General features: G+C 47.6%; 3 protein-coding genes across 5 annotated transcripts; 1 reads left to right on the forward strand and 2 right to left on the reverse strand.

The window, feature by feature from the left end:
- Positions 1-782: 782 nt before the first annotated feature.
- Positions 783-3893, reverse strand: LOC128419288 (carbohydrate sulfotransferase 5-like). 3 transcript variants are annotated; one of them, XM_053399777.1, is made up of 2 exons: positions 3803-3893; positions 783-2054 (listed from the first exon to the last, which is right to left on the reverse strand). In XM_053399777.1, the coding sequence occupies exon 2, from the start codon at positions 2031-2033 to the stop codon at positions 855-857; it is 1179 nt and encodes a 392-aa protein (XP_053255752.1). In that variant the 5' UTR covers positions 2034-2054; positions 3803-3893; the 3' UTR covers positions 783-854. The 3 variants fall into 3 exon arrangements, with proteins under 3 accessions (XP_053255752.1, XP_053255753.1, XP_053255754.1); XM_053399778.1 differs by lacking the exon at positions 3803-3893 and adding an exon at positions 3302-3366; XM_053399779.1 differs by lacking the exon at positions 3803-3893 and adding an exon at positions 3112-3289.
- A 2553-nt stretch (positions 3894-6446) lies between these two features.
- Positions 6447-12464, reverse strand: TMEM231 (transmembrane protein 231). Its single transcript, XM_053399784.1, has 7 exons — positions 12190-12464; positions 11939-12102; positions 10220-10348; positions 9748-9891; positions 8844-8925; positions 8622-8732; positions 6447-6974 (listed from the first exon to the last, which is right to left on the reverse strand). Exons 1-7 carry the CDS (start codon positions 12326-12328, stop codon positions 6799-6801), a joined length of 945 nt encoding a protein of 314 aa, XP_053255759.1. The 5' UTR covers positions 12329-12464; the 3' UTR covers positions 6447-6798.
- A 111-nt stretch (positions 12465-12575) lies between these two features.
- Positions 12576-17781, forward strand: GABARAPL2 (GABA type A receptor associated protein like 2). The gene is made up of 4 exons (XM_053399793.1): positions 12576-12723; positions 12936-12991; positions 14397-14569; positions 17261-17781. The coding sequence occupies exons 1-4, from the start codon at positions 12690-12692 to the stop codon at positions 17349-17351; spliced, it is 354 nt and encodes a 117-aa protein (XP_053255768.1). The 5' UTR covers positions 12576-12689; the 3' UTR covers positions 17352-17781.
- Positions 17782-18156: the final 375 nt, after the last annotated feature.

An 18156-nucleotide genomic window follows, 5' to 3' on the forward strand; every position in this document is an offset into this window, starting at 1 on the left:
CCTGCATATGGCAGCCACATTAAGAAGCATTGAACAATCTTTGCATAGTCATCTGTCCAATTTGCGTAGTCTTTGCATAGTCATCTGTCCAATCCAATGGCAGTATTTTAATTTTGAAGAGAAAGAAGAGAATAAGCCCCAAGTTTCTTCTGTGTATCTCTAGCAGAATCCTTCTTTTCTCCCCGCTATTTTTTTAGCAGCTATGAAGCACAAAAGATTACATGTTCAGTGATGGCCTTCATTAGAAGTGAGCATTCAGTACTGCATACAGAGATTTCTCCCACACGTATATATAACACATATATAATGATTTTAGGGACCAGCCCATTGTCTGTCACCAGAGCAGACAGCAGCCAAATGGTTCATCTGAACAGCAACATTGGGCTTTCTTTCAACTCCTCCACCCTAAACAAGGTGGCCATTCAGAGGGTTAGCTAACATGAGCAAAGAAGACCAAAGCTCATTTATCAGTAATTTGACAGCCCAGCATGTGAACATAGTTTGTTTAAAAAATAATGCAGAACCCAGAATACCATAGTTACTTTCTTGCCCTTTTCTCAGAAGCAAAGGAAAAGTATTTTGTATTGAAGAATTATGTCAAATATAATGCAGGTTCTGGAAGTTCTACATTGTTATTAAATAAAAAAGGCATTCCTGATACCTACAGCTATAGCAGGACAGTGTGGTACAATGACTGATCCAACAGGACATATTTCTGCAAACTACATATCACCCCTTTATTCCATTTGCTCTAGTTTATGTAAATGGCAAAAAGCACAGAATTCAGCAATCAAAATAAATATTTTCCAGTTACCTGGGCAACGAAGAAGAGATTACAGATAGTCATACTTCCCCTAGTTTTCACTAAAGGATGCCCAGCTGAATTGACTTTTTCGATGTGGCAACACTAAATCGAATGACAAATCTTTCTGTTCTTTCTCAGAATCTACAAGTTGGTATCCGAGTATATTTAAGGCACCCTTGCAAACCTCTTGCACTTGCTTGACTTTCTGAAACGAAAGAACAGTCCTCCATGCCTGGGAGACATTGACTGCATCTCGGGAAGTGATTTGGAAGGCCTCCCTCTTCCTACTTGGCCCTTGTCCATGGGTGATATTATAGATCCAGTTTTCAAGTTTGCTGGTCAGCTGAAGACCTGAAAATTTATACATTGCTGTAATTTCCACTAAAGGATCTCGTACAAGATCTTCAAACCGGATCATCAAGTAACGATCTTTCAGAAAACTTGGAGGTTTCAGGGTTGCTGTTTCATAAATCTGAACGTGGCTTCTACAGATCTCCTGCAGGACTTTGTACTGGCCATCTTCCACTTTTGTGCCATTCATGCTCAAGACAATCCCATTGTCACGGGCAAGAGCTTTTGCTGATTGCTCCCGGGATTTCACAACAGCTCTGGGGTCACGGACGAGGTGGATGACTTTGAGGTTCAGGGAGGGGTCAGTGAGGAGAGGATAAAGCACTCTGAGGTCAAAGATCCGGACTTCCTTCAGGACAACGTGGCTATAGCTCTTGCAGGCCTCTTCCACTTTGCTGAAGGGGGACTTCCCACAGACAGCCTTGCAGGCACTTTCGCTGGTGATATCAGTGCGGTGGAACAATTCACAAACAGGATCTGTGCACAAGGCACGACTCACTGCCCACTGGAAAAGATCTGACACATTTCTCTTCCAGGGCAGGTAGGCATCAAAGACTGACATGTCACACTTGAAGACTGACCGGATGAGGTCCCGCACTGCCATGTGCAAGACCTTGGCGCTGTTTTGGTACATGGTTACCCACACGTGCCAGGCTGGCTCCATCAAGTAGAAGACATCAGGGTGTTGGCTGAAGAGCTGCCCGACAAAGGAAGACCCTGACCTCCAGGAGGAGAGGATGAGAATGTGCACCTGGGGTGGTTTCTCTTCAGATTGAGACATAAAGCCACCATGCTGAACACACAAAAACAGGAGAAATCCTGTCTGAATCACAAGGAAGATTGCAACTGTAGTGCTGGATATTCGGATCCTCACCATTCTGGCTGAAGTAGAGCACAACTGGAGGAAAAAGAGAGGGGGAGCTGTTCAGTTTTCAGTAGGATGACAATGACACACAAGGATCTTGCATGCAAACAAGTAACAGCCTGGGTTGCCATACATATTGTATTGATAACGCCCGGAAACGACTAACCAGTTCAGATATGCATGTCAGTGAGAGCCATGAAAAACAGCAGGCTGGAGGATGAGACAATAGGGATGCTCAGAGAGTACAAAAGAGTTTGGAACAAACACACTGCTGTTCGGGTGGGGGGAAAACAGGGCAATGGAGGCAGTCTTTATTCCACATTGATTGTATTCTGCTGTGTGTGGAAGGACAGAATGCAAGACCCAAAGCTCAATTTAGCATTCTGAAAATCTCAAGTTATCTTTTGAAAACAGTTAGATGTGTCTTGTCTTCTAATCTGCAGGGGGAAGTGTGCAGGGACTAGTGGACTGCAGCAGCTCCCATCAGCCCCAGCCAGCATAGGCAAGGTGAAAGACTTGTAGTTCAAAACATCTGGAAGGCACCACCAGACTGGCAAAGGTTGGTCTCCACAGAGGTTCACCAGTTTACTAACAGGGGTCTTTCTCAGCCTAATTTTGGAGATACTGTGGGGAGGGGACAAGAGCTAAAGGTCAGCCTCATCTCCTTTGGCTTTGAAGTACTTATACTAAATGAGTAAAAAGGTAAAGGTAAAGGGACCCCTGACCATTAGGTCCAGTTGTGGACGACTCTGGAGTTGTGGAGCTCATCTCGCTTTACTGGCCGAGGGAGCTGGTGTACAGCTTCCGGGTCATGTGGCCAGCATAACTAAGCCGTTTCTGGCAAAACCAGAGCAGCGCATGGAAACGCCAGAGAGGTACCTATTTATCTACTTGCACTTCGTGCTTTCGAACTGCCAGGTTGGCAGGAGCAGGGACTGAGCAACGGGAGCTCACCCCATCACGGGGATTCGAACCGCAACCTTCTGATCGGCAAGTAAACATAAAGGTAAAGGGACCCCTGACCATTAGATCCAGAGATGGACAAAACTGTTTTTTAAGTATTTATTTGTTGTCCATAGCTCTATCCCACCTTTATTCCAAGGAGCTCAAGGCAGAGTATAGGGTACAGTTCTAGTTCATTTGCACAATCTGTGCAGAAAATGCAAGTAACCATCACTCCCCCCCCCCAAAAAAAAACCAAGTAAAGCATAACTTCTCCCTTGACATATGACCCAGTCAGAGTCAACTTCCAAGCAGAGCCTGTGCAAAAGGATACCAACTGCAACCAGTGCCAGGAGGAGGAAGAGACCCCGGAGCTGTGCCAAAGTGAGCCACCCACCGCCAAGCAGCGAGGCAGGCAGTTGCAGGAGGAAGCCCAGAGCGATGCACGTTTCTCCCGACCCGAGAGCTTAAGGGCGGCTGCTTGAGATGCGCCCGGGCTTCAGCCGCGCCGTCCGCCAAAAGGACGCTGCTTGGATAAGGGCGCACTCTGCACGCGCTCCAAGGCCGTCGCGGCTTCTTTCGTTCTCTGAGTTACGCCTGCCGCGCCTCCAAGTTTGGCGGCGCACAGACCTCGATGTCCTCGACGCCGCGCGGGCCTGACTCTCCGGTCCCGCATGAGATGAGTGGAAGTGGAGGAGAGCGAGGGCGGGCGGGCGGGGGGAGACGGCCAAGCAGAGGGAATCTGCTGCTGCCCCCGGGAGAACCCGGTGGAGGAGGCAGAAACCCCAGGTGCCATCCTGGGCCGGAGTCCCCGCGGCTGCCCCGTTTCGGCTGCTCACCTCGGCCAAGACTCACGAGCCCTTTCCTCCGAGACGTGGAGAAGTTTGAAAACAGGGGGCAGGCGGGGCCTGGGGGCCGAGACGCGCTGGCTGACTGGCTTGCTGCCCTCGCCGGGTCGCTCCAGGTGCCGCCGCCGCTGCTCCGCAGACAGACAATGAACCGCTTTCAGACGTGGCCGCCGCCGCCGCGTCCCGGAGCGGCCGCCGGAGGGAGGCGCCAAGGAGGGGCCGGTCCAGGGCGGGAGGCCGAGCAGCCCCCTCTGCGGGAGGTGGGCTCTGCGCCCAGGCCAGCCCCCTGCAAGGTGGTGCGCGCCGTCCAGGCTCCGCCATCCTCCATCTCCGCCCATCAGCCGAGAGCTCCGAGGACGACGGGGGCGCTGGTTCTCGCTTACCACGCGTGGCCGGCCTTTCGGCCCCCAATGCCTGAGGCGGGGATGCCACACCGGGCGGAGTGGGGAGGAACCCGACGGCGCTACGAACACGTGGGGGAGGCGGACGCTCCGCGTCGGTGCGCTCCCGACAAGGCTGCTGGACTCGGGATGCTGACCCGCCTTTCTCGCGCACGCTGTCGCGGCTTTAAGGGCAAGGAGCCGCGTAGACCAGGCCCGCTGCTTCGTGCAGCCTGCGACCGTAGCCCCCAACCTGTAATGGACTAGGAAGTAGACTCGACACTGATCGGGTCTACCTTGCAGGGCTGCTTGTAGACCTCCTAAGGGCCTCATGCATGCGAAGGCCTTAGGACGCTGGGCCAGCGCTTTGGCGCCTGATTTGCAGTCCGTGAAAGGACGGGGGCGAGGCAGCAATGCAAAGTGCAGCCTGCCGCCTCTCCCCCCCCAATGTAAACGAGGCAGCTGTAGTTGCCCATCACTCTCTTCCTGCCCCCCACTGCTCATTTATAAAAGTATATAAAATACTTTCTCGCAGGGGTGCCAACTTGAATAAGGGGGGGGGGAAGGTAAGCCCCGCCCCACATATCACAAGGCGTGAGGTACGCACAATTGAACGGCAATGCCCTTCTACTTGGGGGAGGGGGGACGCCGGCCATTTTTTTTTTTTTTACATTCTATGCAGTCCTGAGCAGCCTTTTGGCTGCAACCAATAAGAGCAGAGACTGACTTTCCTCATAAACTGCCATAAAACATTAACAGTAAAATGGACTAAAGGCAAAAGGGAGATGCTAAACTATAGCACAGTCTAAGGATGTGGCATCACACATGGTTTTGTATGCAAAGCATCGGTCCCCAGCCTCTCCACGATAGGGTTGGGAAAGATTCCAGTTGATAATACCAAGCTAGATGGATCAGACTCAATATAAAGCAGCTTCCTATGGTTCCTAGAAAACACCACTGGCCACAATCAGAACCTATAGGAATATTTGCCTCTACACATTTGCCTCTACACACTTGCTTCTGCACATGACTGTGGCATGATGGGAAAGCCTCGCTGCCAAGTTCTGCACATGATGCTACACACACCGACACTCCCTCACCGTTCCAATATTGAGACATTCCCTCATCATCCCAGAATGTTCAGCCCACTTCTTTGACCTGTTCTTAATGCTTAACTGACCACACTTATTGGAATGTAATTGTTTAAGTCTTAATATATTAATCATTGGTTATACTTTAGTTAGGAGGTTTTCATGCCTGTCTAGTTCTGTGCTTCCTTTCCCAGCCTTTAATCTATTAGTGATTAATGCCTATATGTAATCTTTACTTTGTACTTGTGTTAACCAATCAGCAACAACCCAACCCAACAAGAACCTGCCTCTTAGGCTTGGATGGCTGGTTTTACAGAAGAGCCAATTCTGCTCTGTGGTGGAGTGCTGGCTGATTCCAGTAATGCACAGTTCTAGCCTAATTGAGCCTACATTACATTTTAAAGCTGTTTTACAAACAGTGCCTGCTCCCCTTCTATTTTTTCATTCTAGTGGCAAATGACTTTGTTGCAGAAGACTTCTGGAGAACTCAGTCTTGCTCACTACTTTGTAACATTTTAGTTGATTCTAATAAAAGTTATTATGCTTCCCTTGCCGTTGTTCCTATTGGAACAATTTTTTTACAATTTCCACAGTTGCCTCCTTTGCACTATTTAGCTATGTATAGGAATCTTCTGGGGACAAGAAACTGAAAATACCTCACCAGGATACACCATTTTATGTCCAGGCACAAGTTTCCAGGATGTCATTTTGACACCCAGGGAAGACAGTTTTGCTAAAAAAACCAAAACACTAAACAAAATCCAGGCTTTTAAAATCTTCTGTTAATTACTTTCATGATTTGCATTTGTTTTATGTCTGCTAAATGCTTTTAATTTGTGGTGTTTCACTGTTTATTTAACATTTGTTTCAACATTAACTTTTTTTGTAAACCACCCTAGGAACATGCTGGAGAGTGAGAACTAAACTGTACAAACAGGCATGCTTGCTCTGCTGTGGGAGGTGGGTAGGCTTCTCCCTACCCTTGTCCTCTCAGACTGAACAGACCAGCTAATGCTGCCTTCTTGGAAATGCAATTTTATTGCTGCCTTTTCATACAGCTGTGTTTGTTTCTATGTTAAAATCCCTATGTAGGATTACAACAACAGGGGATTAACCAAACCTGCAAGCCTGAAATTCAGTGCAGAAATAACAAAACATAATCCATTATAAAAGTATTAAAGAGAATGAATTTACTTAAAACAGTGTATCTCATTATCAACTGAAGCTCCTTCAGCCACTATCTGGGTGTGTGCAGATAGTGTTTCATATACAACTGAAGACAAAATGCAAGGCAGCAAATTAGGTTCCCAATATGCTGCTCAAATAGCACCTCAAGTGGAAATACTTGGCTCAGAGAGAACTGACATACAGAGTTCTTTTCACTCTTGCAATAAGCCTTGACCACAAACACACAGGTGCCTCCTCATCTTCAATGTGCAAAGCTGCTGAAGAAAAAAATGGAAGCATGGGATTTTTATTCATCCTGTTGGAGTTTTAGGTATTTTTAGGAGCATGTTCAGGACTGGTGCTCTTTATATGACAATCCAGGGGGAACTGGTGTTACTGGTACTGTGCTTAGCACTTGATTCTGGAAAAGGAATATTTTTATTCTTTCAAAAATCCAAAGAAAAATCAGCAGGATGACAACATACTGAATCCAGGCAAACTTAATCATCTCCCAGAAACCTGGCTGATATGTAGCAAGAGTCAAGGAAAATTCGATTTTCAAGTGTCTTCACACAAGTTCAGAATACACACCTCAAACACATATGACCAGCAAAGTGAGAGATTAGATCTGCATCTAGAAGAAAGGTGGCTGAGAACACTCAATAAACAATAGGAGACACAAGGAAAACTCCCATCCCTATGTAAATACAAGTTACAAACATAAGATGAGCCTTCTGTAACAGGTCAACGGCTTATCTAGTCCAGAATCCTGTTCTCAAAGCTGCCAAGCAGATGCGTGTGGGAAGCCTGCAAGCTAGACAGCAGTGCAACATGCTGCTCACTTGTGATTCCCAGCAATTTATTCAGAGGCATAATGATTCTGAGAGTGGAGGTAGAACAGAGTCATCAAGGCTAGTAGCCACTGATAGCCTTGCTCTCCATGAATCTGCCTAATCTTTTAAAGCCATCCAAATTGGGGCCCATCACTGCCTCCTGTGGGAGCGAGTTTAATGATGTGCTGCGTGAAGAAATATTTTCTTTTATCGGCCGTGAATCTTCTAACATTCAGCTTCACTAGATGCCCATGAGTTCATGTGAGAGGAAGAAAAACTTTCCTCTATTCACTTTCTCCATGCTATGCATATGCTGCAACCTTTGCTCAGTGGAGTTGCTCCATCCTCTCGATCATTTTGGTTGCACTTTTGTGAACCTTTTCCAAATCTATACTATTCTTTTTGAGATGAATTTGTCAGTTCTTATTTTGTCTATTAAATCTACATCTCTCATCAATGCCATCTGCCTCAGTACCTAAATTCACACCCTAGGATCTCTCCTATTATCTTCCTCTACGAAGATACAAATAATTTATTCAACTTCTCCACCGTCTCATACTCTTTTGACACACATTTGACTCCTTTGTCATGCTGGCATACTCCTGCTCCTCAGGGTACCTTTCCTGATCTGTGATATACACGCCAGTTGAGCTTCTGATATAGTGCTTTTAAACAACTCGCAAGGGTTTTGGAGTAATTTGACCCTCTTAACTTTGCCTATCAGCTTTCTTTTTACCAATACTTACATTTTAGGGACATTTCTTTTTTTGAAGTCAAAAGTGACTGTGTGTTGGACTTTCCTGGCAACTGACTAATAGCGCTATGGTCACTGTTCCCAACTGGTTCAACAACACTTACATCTTGCACAAGGGTGCTGGGCACCATCAGATCCCAGGTCACTGTCCCCTCTGGTTGATTCCATGACAAACTGTTTAGGGCACACTCATTTAAGGTATCTGGAAATTTTATCTCTTTGTCAAGACAGGAATACATATGTAGCCAGTCTATGTGATGGTAGTTGAAGTCAACCACAGCTACAACATTTCCTATTTTGGATGCTTTCTTGATTTCATTCCTCTACTCAAGATAATCTTCTTTCAATCAACCACCTTTGGTGGTCTACAGTGACATCACCTTGCCTCAAGGCAAGCTTCATGGAATTCTTCATCAGGCATTCTTCTCTATTGGTCCAACCCAGCAGCTACATTCTCCACATTCAGATTGTAGCACACTACCTACCAAGTGCCACAATTGCCAAGCACAGCTCAAAACAGCTTCCACCACTTTCATGCCAGACTGAGACCAAGCGGGCCAAACTACAACCACCTGGCAGCCAAAGGATATAGGATCAGTTCCACTGGGTAGTGGATGGTTGTCTGGACCACAAACGGTGCATCAGGTGCTCTTCCAACCACCCAGATAGGGCCGGGACCAGACAAAATTGTTGTGACTGCAAAGGAAACAACAAAGACCTTGTAGGCATTTGGTCATAATTCTGAAATAGCTGGTGAAAAACAAGTATCAGTTAACCTAGAAAGGACTGTGCATAATGCAAACTCACCATTCCTCTCCTGATATGCTGCAACAATGTTCACAAGATCATAGTCCTGGGCAAAAGGGCTTGTACCATTGATCACAGATACCTGTCACAGTGAGAACACTTTGTATTAAAAAACAAGAACAGACATGTTGGGGCAGGCAACACAATGTAAGTCTCAGGCAAGAGATAAGAGTTATGCAGACCAGAAGGGCCCCTGCCTGCTTCAGCCCTAACAATACCCCTTCCTGTTCAGGTTAGACATGCTCCAGCTAGAATGGGTGGTGGTCAAAGAGATCACTAGACTTTCTGAAGTCTCTTTAGCCTTTTATGAGATTGTTGCTTGGCAATACCACAGTACAGGTGAATTGTTGTGACATAGGTGAATGCTAGGGACGCGGGTGGCGCTGTGGGTTAAACCACAGAGCCTAGGACTCAGAAGGTTGGCGGTTCGAATCCCCGTGACGGGGTGAGCTCCCATTGCCCGGTCCCTACTCCTGCCAACCTAGCAGTTCGAAAGCACGTCAAAGTACAAGTAGATAAATAAGTACCGCTCTGGCGGGAAGGTAAATGGCGTTTCCGTGCGCTGCTCTGGTTTGCCAGAAGCGGCTTAGTCATGCTGGCCACATGACCCGGAAGCTGTATGCCGGCTCCCTCAGCCAATAAAGCGAGATCAGCGCCGCAACCCCAGAGTCGGTCACGACTGGACCTAATGGTCAGGGGTCCCTTTACCTTTACCTAGGTGAACGCTATGTGAAATTAGTATCTCCTCCGTTGTATAACCTGAATATCAAACAGTGCACATTTTACTGGCATGATCACACTTTGCAATTAGTGCATGAGTCCAGCAGCATCAGTTGCAGTGGAAAAGACATCACAAAGGGCAACAAAACTGCTTGGAAGGACTGAAATGTAAAAGGCCACTCACATTATATCTGCTGTCCAGCCCAGTATGGCTAAGTGGCTGCCTCTGGTGAAGCTTCAGGTCTCCGCTCACAAAGACCTTTGACCCTGGCAAAGGGGAAGAGGCCTGCCAAAAGGCCATGCACTGCATCACGAATGTAGACATTCTCTGAAATGGGAGCATAGAGGGGGAGAGAGAAAAGGAAAGGTTTATGGCTCAGCCTTAATCATTCTACAAGTGATACAAACATAACACTCAGAATACCAAAGCTTAATTGCAGTTTGTGTGCATGTGTCACAGCTGGGGAAGGGAGGCTTAACTCCCCCCTACCATGACCTCCCCTCACCAAAAAACCTGCATAGAAAGCTGTTCTACTAGCTGAGCATGGGATACTGAGTAAATGAAACAGCAGCCGCCATCACCACAGCAAGTAAGAGGATTAGGCTGCCTGTCCTCACTGAGTGGCACCTAGAAAGCTATGGCTTGTGGCACTCACCTGCAACTGATAGGTAAATGTCAGAATGAGCTGGATCCCAACTATTTGCTCTGTAGCTTGAAGTGGAAGCTCCAGGCGAAAATTTAACAGGTCCATCATTCCATCTTGATTTGAGTCTTCCTCTCTAGCCTAGCAAGCATAACAGGAACTTTTATTAAAGCAAACTTCTTAGCAATAATTTCAATTACATGTCAGCTACACAGATGCAATGCCAGGTAAAGAGGAAACACGCACCCCAATACAGATGCTAGATTCAATATAGGCCAAGGTGCCTGCACCAAAGCACTGTTGCAATGGCAGAATACAGCCACCTACAGGATCATGCAAAACTGATGATAAGCCCAGGCCAGATGGGAAATGTTCAATACTCTTTACCAAAGGTTTCCCCTTTGCCTTTGCTAGGGAACTTGGAGTAGGCCCCCACCTGCCCAGTCCCTCTGTTCTGGCCTGGCCACAAAAGGCTCAGGTTCAAATTGGTCTCTGAGGCAGCCTTCAAGTCATCCAGTTTAATGCTGGTTGTTCAGAGTAAGTTTGGGATTTGGGGGCCTCCATAATCATGTCAGATTTGCTGAAATCAGTGACCTAGAAGCCAAAGACCCATGGAGCAAACTGACTCTCCAGATGTTACAGGACTCTCATCAAGGGGTGATGCCAGCAACATCTGGAGAGTCACTGATTTCCCATCAAGATCTATGGCCTAATTAACCAGTGGCATGACAGCCATGAGCCCATTTGCTCTCAGGTACCGTACTTCCTCCCACTGCTTCATTAGCAAGTCTCCTGCTGTAGGCAGACAAAGCAGAGCACAGGCACTTTTTGCCTCACACCAACAGCCAAACAGATTCATTTTAAAGGGTTGTGGCAGCAACCATCTCCGTCTTGGCTCACCCAGTGCAGTCATCCTAGATGGTGACTGCCCTAGGAAAAGCAGTTGAACCCCACTTGAAGCCTCGATTACCCACTTCCATGATTTTGCAATACACTCTGTGGATAAAATCACTCATCTATTCAACTTGCGAGCCACAGCTTTGACCACAGGGCCAGTCTGAGGTGTCAGAAATTCAATCATCTCCAACTTCAATCAGTGTCACTTTGTTTCATCCTCTGATATGGGAAACGTGCACTCTGATTCAAACAGGAGAGAACTGGCACCAATGAACTGGCTACCAGCAGCAAATTGGGCCAAAGTTTACCCTGGCTACTGAAAACCAGTTGGGTTAGGAAGAGGTTAGGGGTCTTTATTGGCTGAGAAAATTGCGTTCTCATCTAGACAGTACAGGAGTAGCACAGCCTTGAGTCTGCCATTACCACTTCCTAACTTAGAAGGAGATATGGGAGCAGGTGATGTTCTTCCAAACGCACCTGGAAACCAGGAGAAAGGGCAGCCAGGAGGTGTTTCTAGGAAAAGGCTTCTGTAGACCAGCAACCTCCACTCAGCCTTTCATCGTAGAGAGAACATACTGTACTGGGAGCTGGGCGGGGGTTCCAGCTGGGCAAAGAGTCACTCTTTTGTGGCTATAGTTGCTGTTAACTCCGAGCCCGCAGAGAGCCTGAGCTCAGCAGTCATCATCGTCAAGGCTGCTCATGCCCGGCTCCTATTTACCGGAGGATCTTAAGGGCTACTGGAGGGAGGAAACCCGTCCGCGGTCAATGCCCTGAGAGTCGCCCCCACTGGCCGCCCCAGCAAGAGGCACTTTGCACGCGCTCAGAGGCGCCTACCGAGACGAGCGGGACGCGCAGGCGGTCGCCTAGGAGGCGGTTGCAGGCGGGAAAGGAGCTCCAGCCCACGAAGCCGCCGCCCTCCATCTGCCCCACCAGCAGCACCTCGTGCCGGAAGCGGACGCTCGGCTGCTCGGCGTAGCTGCTCCGCTTCAGCCAGAAGCCTGGAAGGGAAGAAGAAGCAGCGCCGGTCAGAGGGAAGGAGAGAGCAGGACGAGGAAGGGACGCCCTGGGGGCCCTGCGCTACCCACCGTGGCTCCGGTAGGCCACCAGCAGCGGCGGCACGTAGGTGAGCACGCCCAGAAGCAGCAGCCCGAGCGCCGTCAGCGAGCACAGCGCAACCCGGTGCCGCCGCCCGCCGCTCTCGGAGACCACCTCTAGCCACGCCATGGCAGGCGACAGCCCGTCGCCCGGGAAACGGCCGCAGGCAGCCGCGCCCCACTGCGGGCCGGGCGCTGTCAACCAATCAGCGCGGGAAGGGCGCGAAGATGTATGCGCGGAGGGCCGGGCCTCGCGACGTGACCACTGCGCTGTCCCGCTCCGCCCCACCTTCTGGAAGTCCTGGCTCCCGAGTGGTTGCCGGGAAACGGTGAGCCGGAAGTCCCGCCCGCCGTGCCGTAGTGGTGGCTGCTGCTGCTCGTCGTCGTTGTTGTTGTTGTGACGGTGGCACTACGGGCCCGACGGACCGAGAGGAAGACCGACAGGCCAGCCCCTCCCTTCCTTCCTTCCCCCGCCCGCCCGCACCGGCGCCATGAAGTGGATGTTCAAGGAGGACCACGCGCTGGGTGAGGGGCCAGGAGGAGGGAGGCCGCCGCCGCCTTCTCCAGGGTTGAGGCCTGGCCTGGTCCCCGGCCTCGGGGGGAGGGGCGTCTCTCTCGCCACACGCGCAGCGCCGCGGGTCGGGGGTGGGAAGGGCGGGTAGGGGGCCGCGGGCTCTGCCTCCGGCCGGAGTCTCTCTCCGCCGCTCCTGACGCGCCTCCCTTGTTTGTCCCCGCAGAGCACCGCTGCGTGGAGTCCGCCAAGATCCGGGCCAAGTACCCTGACCGCGTCCCGGTAAGTCTCTCGCGGCCGCTACTTCGCCTTTCGGGGAGGAGGCGGGAAGGTCCGCGCGGGGTGGGGTTTCGGTGGGCTGGGCCTCTTCAGCATCGGTGCAGGTTGGCTCCCGTTCGAAATCCGCCCTGCGGAAACGAAGCAACAAACAGCCTGTTTGGCCCGAGCATCTTTCCCTTTTTCTGTCCGCCCAGTTGGTAGGAATCTTTGATTTAGGCCTGTAAAGCGGAGGGAGGGAGCGAGGGAAGACATTCCCCTGGATCTTCCATTCCCGGCATGAGTCGGGTTATTCAGTCATAAGAGCAAACAAGCAAACGGGTTCCCCTTTATGTGGATGTGTACAGAAATTCAGATATTCTAAAATTTAGTTGTACCAAAAAGGGGGAACTATAATCCTCCCAAAGACCATATGGTAATGTTGTTTATCTTAAGTATAACTTATCACAAAAAGGCAAGGGAAATAATAATTTGTTAACAGCTGCTAGAATAATATGCTAGAATTGGAAAAATATCATTTACTTTTCCATAGATTCTTGGCTACTCAAATAACAGTTTGCACACTGGCCAAACAGATGCTCCAATATGAAGCCCAGGACAAGGATATGGGAGCCATAGTCCTCTTCCCACTTGTGATTCACCATATCTTTTAATCAAAGGCCTAAGGCCTGTGCTCCTGGTGATACACATAACCACTGTGGCTAGTAGCTATTGATAGCTATATTCATCATCAATTGGTCTAAATCCCATTTAAAGCCAACCAAGTTGGTTACCATCATAGAAACTGCAGAGTTGGAAAGGACCCCAAGGGTCATCTAATCAAACTCCCAGTGATGTAGGAATCTTAACTAAAGCATCCGTGACAGATGGCCATCCAACCTCTGCTTAAAAGCCTCAAATGATGGAGAATCCGCCACAACATATTGTGGGAGCAAATTCTATCGCTAAACTATGGATTATGTGCAGAAGTACTTTTTTTTTTTGGTCTGTCCTATATTTTCTAGCATTTAGCTTCATCGGATTACCCCTACAGGGTTCCAATATTGAGAGAGTGGGAAACAATGGAAGTTCCAAACACCTCATAGAACACATGGCTGTGATCTAGCCTTAAGGCCATCAAGGATTGTGTGACACTGGCTGTATCAGAGCCCTCCAGGAAAGGATATGGTTGGGGCAGCCACTGATTGAAGTTTGGGAAAAGGCCCTTGTGGCTTAACCTTGAGTGCCAAAGTCCTCCCTCCCTTTGCATTTCAGAGAACTGAGAAGAGGTTGTGACATGCTGTGGCTGGTCTTGTCTATCATTTTTTCTGCTGAGCCTCTCCAACTGCCATTGCGTATATTGTCCTTGTGTTAATGTTCTAATGTATCCTGTCCCCCTCCATTTTATCCCCCTCTATTGTCCTTTGGGCAGGTGATTGTTGAAAAGGTCTCAGGCTCTCAGATTGTGGACATTGACAAGCGGAAGTATCTGGTTCCATCTGACATAACTGTGGCTCAGTTTATGTGGATCATCCGGAAGAGGATTCAACTGCCATCTGAGAAGGCAATATTCCTCTTTGTAGACAAGACTGTCCCGCAATCCAGGTGAGGATCTTCCTTCTTCAAGGACGACACCTGCCGTTTTCTCATGGAAAACAAAGCTGATGACCAGCTGTCTAAAATGGCATGATCCTCCAGGGCACTTTGGCTTGTGTCCTGAAATAGCTGTTTCCAGTCTTTGCAGTTGTTTGTTCAATGTGAAATTGGCTTCCTCACTCCAAGGGAAAGGAAGCAGTTTGCAGCCTCAGCTGAGATGATCTAGGGCAGGGGTGATTAACATATGGTCCTTCATACATTGCTAAGTTGCAATTCTTATCACCCCTCACTCTCAGTCATGGTGGCTTGGGCTGAAAGGAGTTGTAATCCAGCAATATCTGGATGGCTAGATATTTTCCATCTCTAATTTTGGAGTATGAATGACTATTCATTCCTCAGAGGAATCATGGGTGGGGAGAGTGCTGTTGTATCCAGGTCCAGCTTTTGAGCTTCCCATAGGCACGTGGATGCTAGGCTAGATGGGCTTTTGGCCTGATCCAGAATGAGAGTTTAAATGGACAATGAGGGTCATCTAGTCCAATCCCCTGAAGTGCAGGAATATTTTGCCCATAACCTTGAGATTGAGAGTCTCATGCCCTACTGACTGAGACAGCTCTTATATTCATACAGTTGTTTGTAAGCTGTCCGGTTCCTGGCGAACTATGCTTGCATCATACACGCATAGCCAAGCAGTGAGAGATTGCCCAGGCATCTCCTGAATATTCTGCTTCCATTAAGAGAGGTGGGGAACTCTTGGTCCAAAGACTGGATCCATCCATAGGACCTCTGCATACAAACTTTGGTGTCCTTTCCTCATCCTAGCCCTGCCCTTCCTGTGCACTGTGATACCCCCACCCCATTCCAGAAACACACTCACTGCAATTAGGCTTTCAGAAAGCTTCTAATAGAAGTCTGTTGCCACCACTCCACAGCCTGTGTGGGGATAAAATATTCATGGAATGTGCAGCTTGTCAGGGAAGGAGTTAACCTTCTCTGCTCCTTCTCCCTTCTGGTAACTAGGGTTGAAATAAAAGCTTAAATCTTTATTTCTAGCTAATTGCTACAGGTGGTGGGAGGAGGGCAAGGTGGTTCTCCCCACTTTTGCCTAGGCTGCACCTTCCGCTGGCTAAGAGGGAATGTAGAAATATGCTCCCCAGTTTTAAGAAAACAAGTAGTCTTTAACCCTTTTACTTAGTCATCATAAGGGCAAGAATTTCTTTTGTTGTGGGTTATAGCAGCAGTTTTCCTCCAGTGGCCCATGGCTGCAGCTTATACCTGGCTGGCTGGTGGGGCCAGCTGAGAGTGTATGTGGTTTTCTGATTCATGGATATCCCTCCTGCCTTTCTTCTGTTCTGGAACCTGAGGCATCATACAGGTGGGCTCTCATATATTGATTTTCCTATGGGGGTGCTACTGTAGTCTAACTATGTTAGGCTATGTATAGCTGAGTTTTGTTGAGTTGTGGTGTTCTAATCTTCCTCCTCAACTCTCCACAAAGTGTCTGGTTATAGAATTAAAACGTGATTTAGTGCATTTTCCTCAGACAAGATAACTTTTCTAAACCATTTCTGCTCCTTTTCCTGTTTTGCTCCAGCCCCACCCCAGCAATCCATAACTTTTGCTTACCGCAGCCAATGTCTGTTCAGAGACAGAACTAGTGTTAAACTATACTAGTTTAGAATATGCAAATGTTCCTAATTTCAGAGCAGCGTGAATAGCAGAGCTCAAGTTGTGTTCACAGGAATATGCAAGATCACTCAGGTGGACACAGTGCTTGCTATAGAAAAATTTGTAATGCTTTTAACTGATTTGGGGAGTAGAAATGTTTACTCTTTTTCTTGAATCTCTCTGCCATTTTTTCCTTCAAAGTTTCCCTTACATGAAATAAGGCTGAGGACTACATCTTCCCGAAACCCTAGTATTAAGTCAGAAGTTAACCCCTTATGCCAAATTCATGATGTTAGAGGATCAGTATTTTATGGTTTTAAACAATTAATTCAATCCCATGCCTACCTACTCAGAGGTAAGCCCACTAGAATTCTGTAGGCATAATTTCCAAGATTGCAGCCCAAGTATAGATCTAATGTGCTTTTGTTCATTTATTTTTGCCAAGCTTTTTTTTAACCTTCATATTTTTATTAGATTACAGATTGAATTTCTCAAGAGGTAGATAACATTTTAATCTTTTGTCATGAACTTCAGTCTTTGTAAAATGTTGCAGCTTAACAGGAATTTATATTGAGCTTAATACCAGAACAGTCTCTAAGCAGTTTTCAAAAAGACAGCAAATTATTTACACACACACACACACACACACACAAACAATATAAACACCAGAAGATAAAATACCAGATGAAACAATAAAATCCTGGGCAACCAAAAGCACAGGATGAGAGAGAGATGTGTTCTGTAGCCTTCCACACTCTGCCTCCAGCCATCTCTCCCATAACCTCCTGAACCAGAGTGCTATCCCTTCCCCTCTCTTGCTAAGGGATATTCTGATAACATTCTGCTACCAGAAATTCTAGAGGCTGCAAGTGGTTATAGTAACCATTATACAGACACACATGGTACAAGTAGAAAAGGTCCTGTTTAAAGAATTGCCTGGGCTTCCATTCAGTTTGCGTTCCCTCTTAGTTGCTATGTAGACTCCTTTGATACCCTAGCAAGTTCCTCACTGTCTTATCTTCTTACCTTCAGCCTGACAATGGGACAGCTTTACGAGAAGGAGAAGGACGAGGATGGCTTCCTGTATGTGGCCTATAGTGGAGAAAACACCTTTGGCATCTGATTGCATCTCCTTCCCTCTTGTGTCTTGTAAATAGCCTCTTGTTTGTGATCATGACCCCGGGGCACATCCTGCATCTGTCACTGGGTTGATTTAATATATGGATAGATTTTTGTTAGCCTGGTAATTTATGAAAGTTTTATTTCCCCATTGCACATTGTACTCATAGCTGTAAATTCCATAGTCTCTCTCCTCTGGGACACATATACTGACGTTATTTAAATACTGAAGCAAGGTAGTTGAGGGATTAAAGTGAGGGGGGAGGGGGATTTTGCAATGAAGGTTTGACTAATTATTAATTATTACAGTTTCATAGTAAGGGCGCTTCTAGATTGTTACAAACAGTCTCAAGATGCTAATATGTTGATTTTGGCTAGTGTCTTCCTCTTGATGAATTTTGCTAGAGGAAACTGATTAAAATTCCTCTCACAAATATGTTTCAGTTCTATTTTACTTCAGCCTCACTTTCTAACACACAGTCTTACGAGGTCAAGCTTTACAAGGGGTGATCCTGCGTCTGTCCTATGGCATAAGCTGTGAGCACCGAAGCAGCTGCTTTTGCAGATCTAGGCATTTCTCAGACTGTGAGAAGTCCTCCAATAAGTTGCTTCACACTCTTCCTCTTTAGGAGCCAGATCAGTTTCCTTGAGCTTTTGGTGAGGGACTTTGAAGAGTGATCGGACAGGACTTTCCTTTGTAGGATTATTTAATATCTGGAGACAGGTCCCTGCATTCCTTTCTTTAACAAGGGGGGGTGGAGGTGGACAGTATTTTTATAATAAAGGTAAAGGGACCCCTGACCATTAGG

This window comes from Podarcis raffonei, chromosome 8, assembly GCF_027172205.1.
Source record: "Podarcis raffonei isolate rPodRaf1 chromosome 8, rPodRaf1.pri, whole genome shotgun sequence".
Classification (NCBI taxonomy): Eukaryota; Metazoa; Chordata; class Lepidosauria; order Squamata; family Lacertidae; genus Podarcis; species Podarcis raffonei.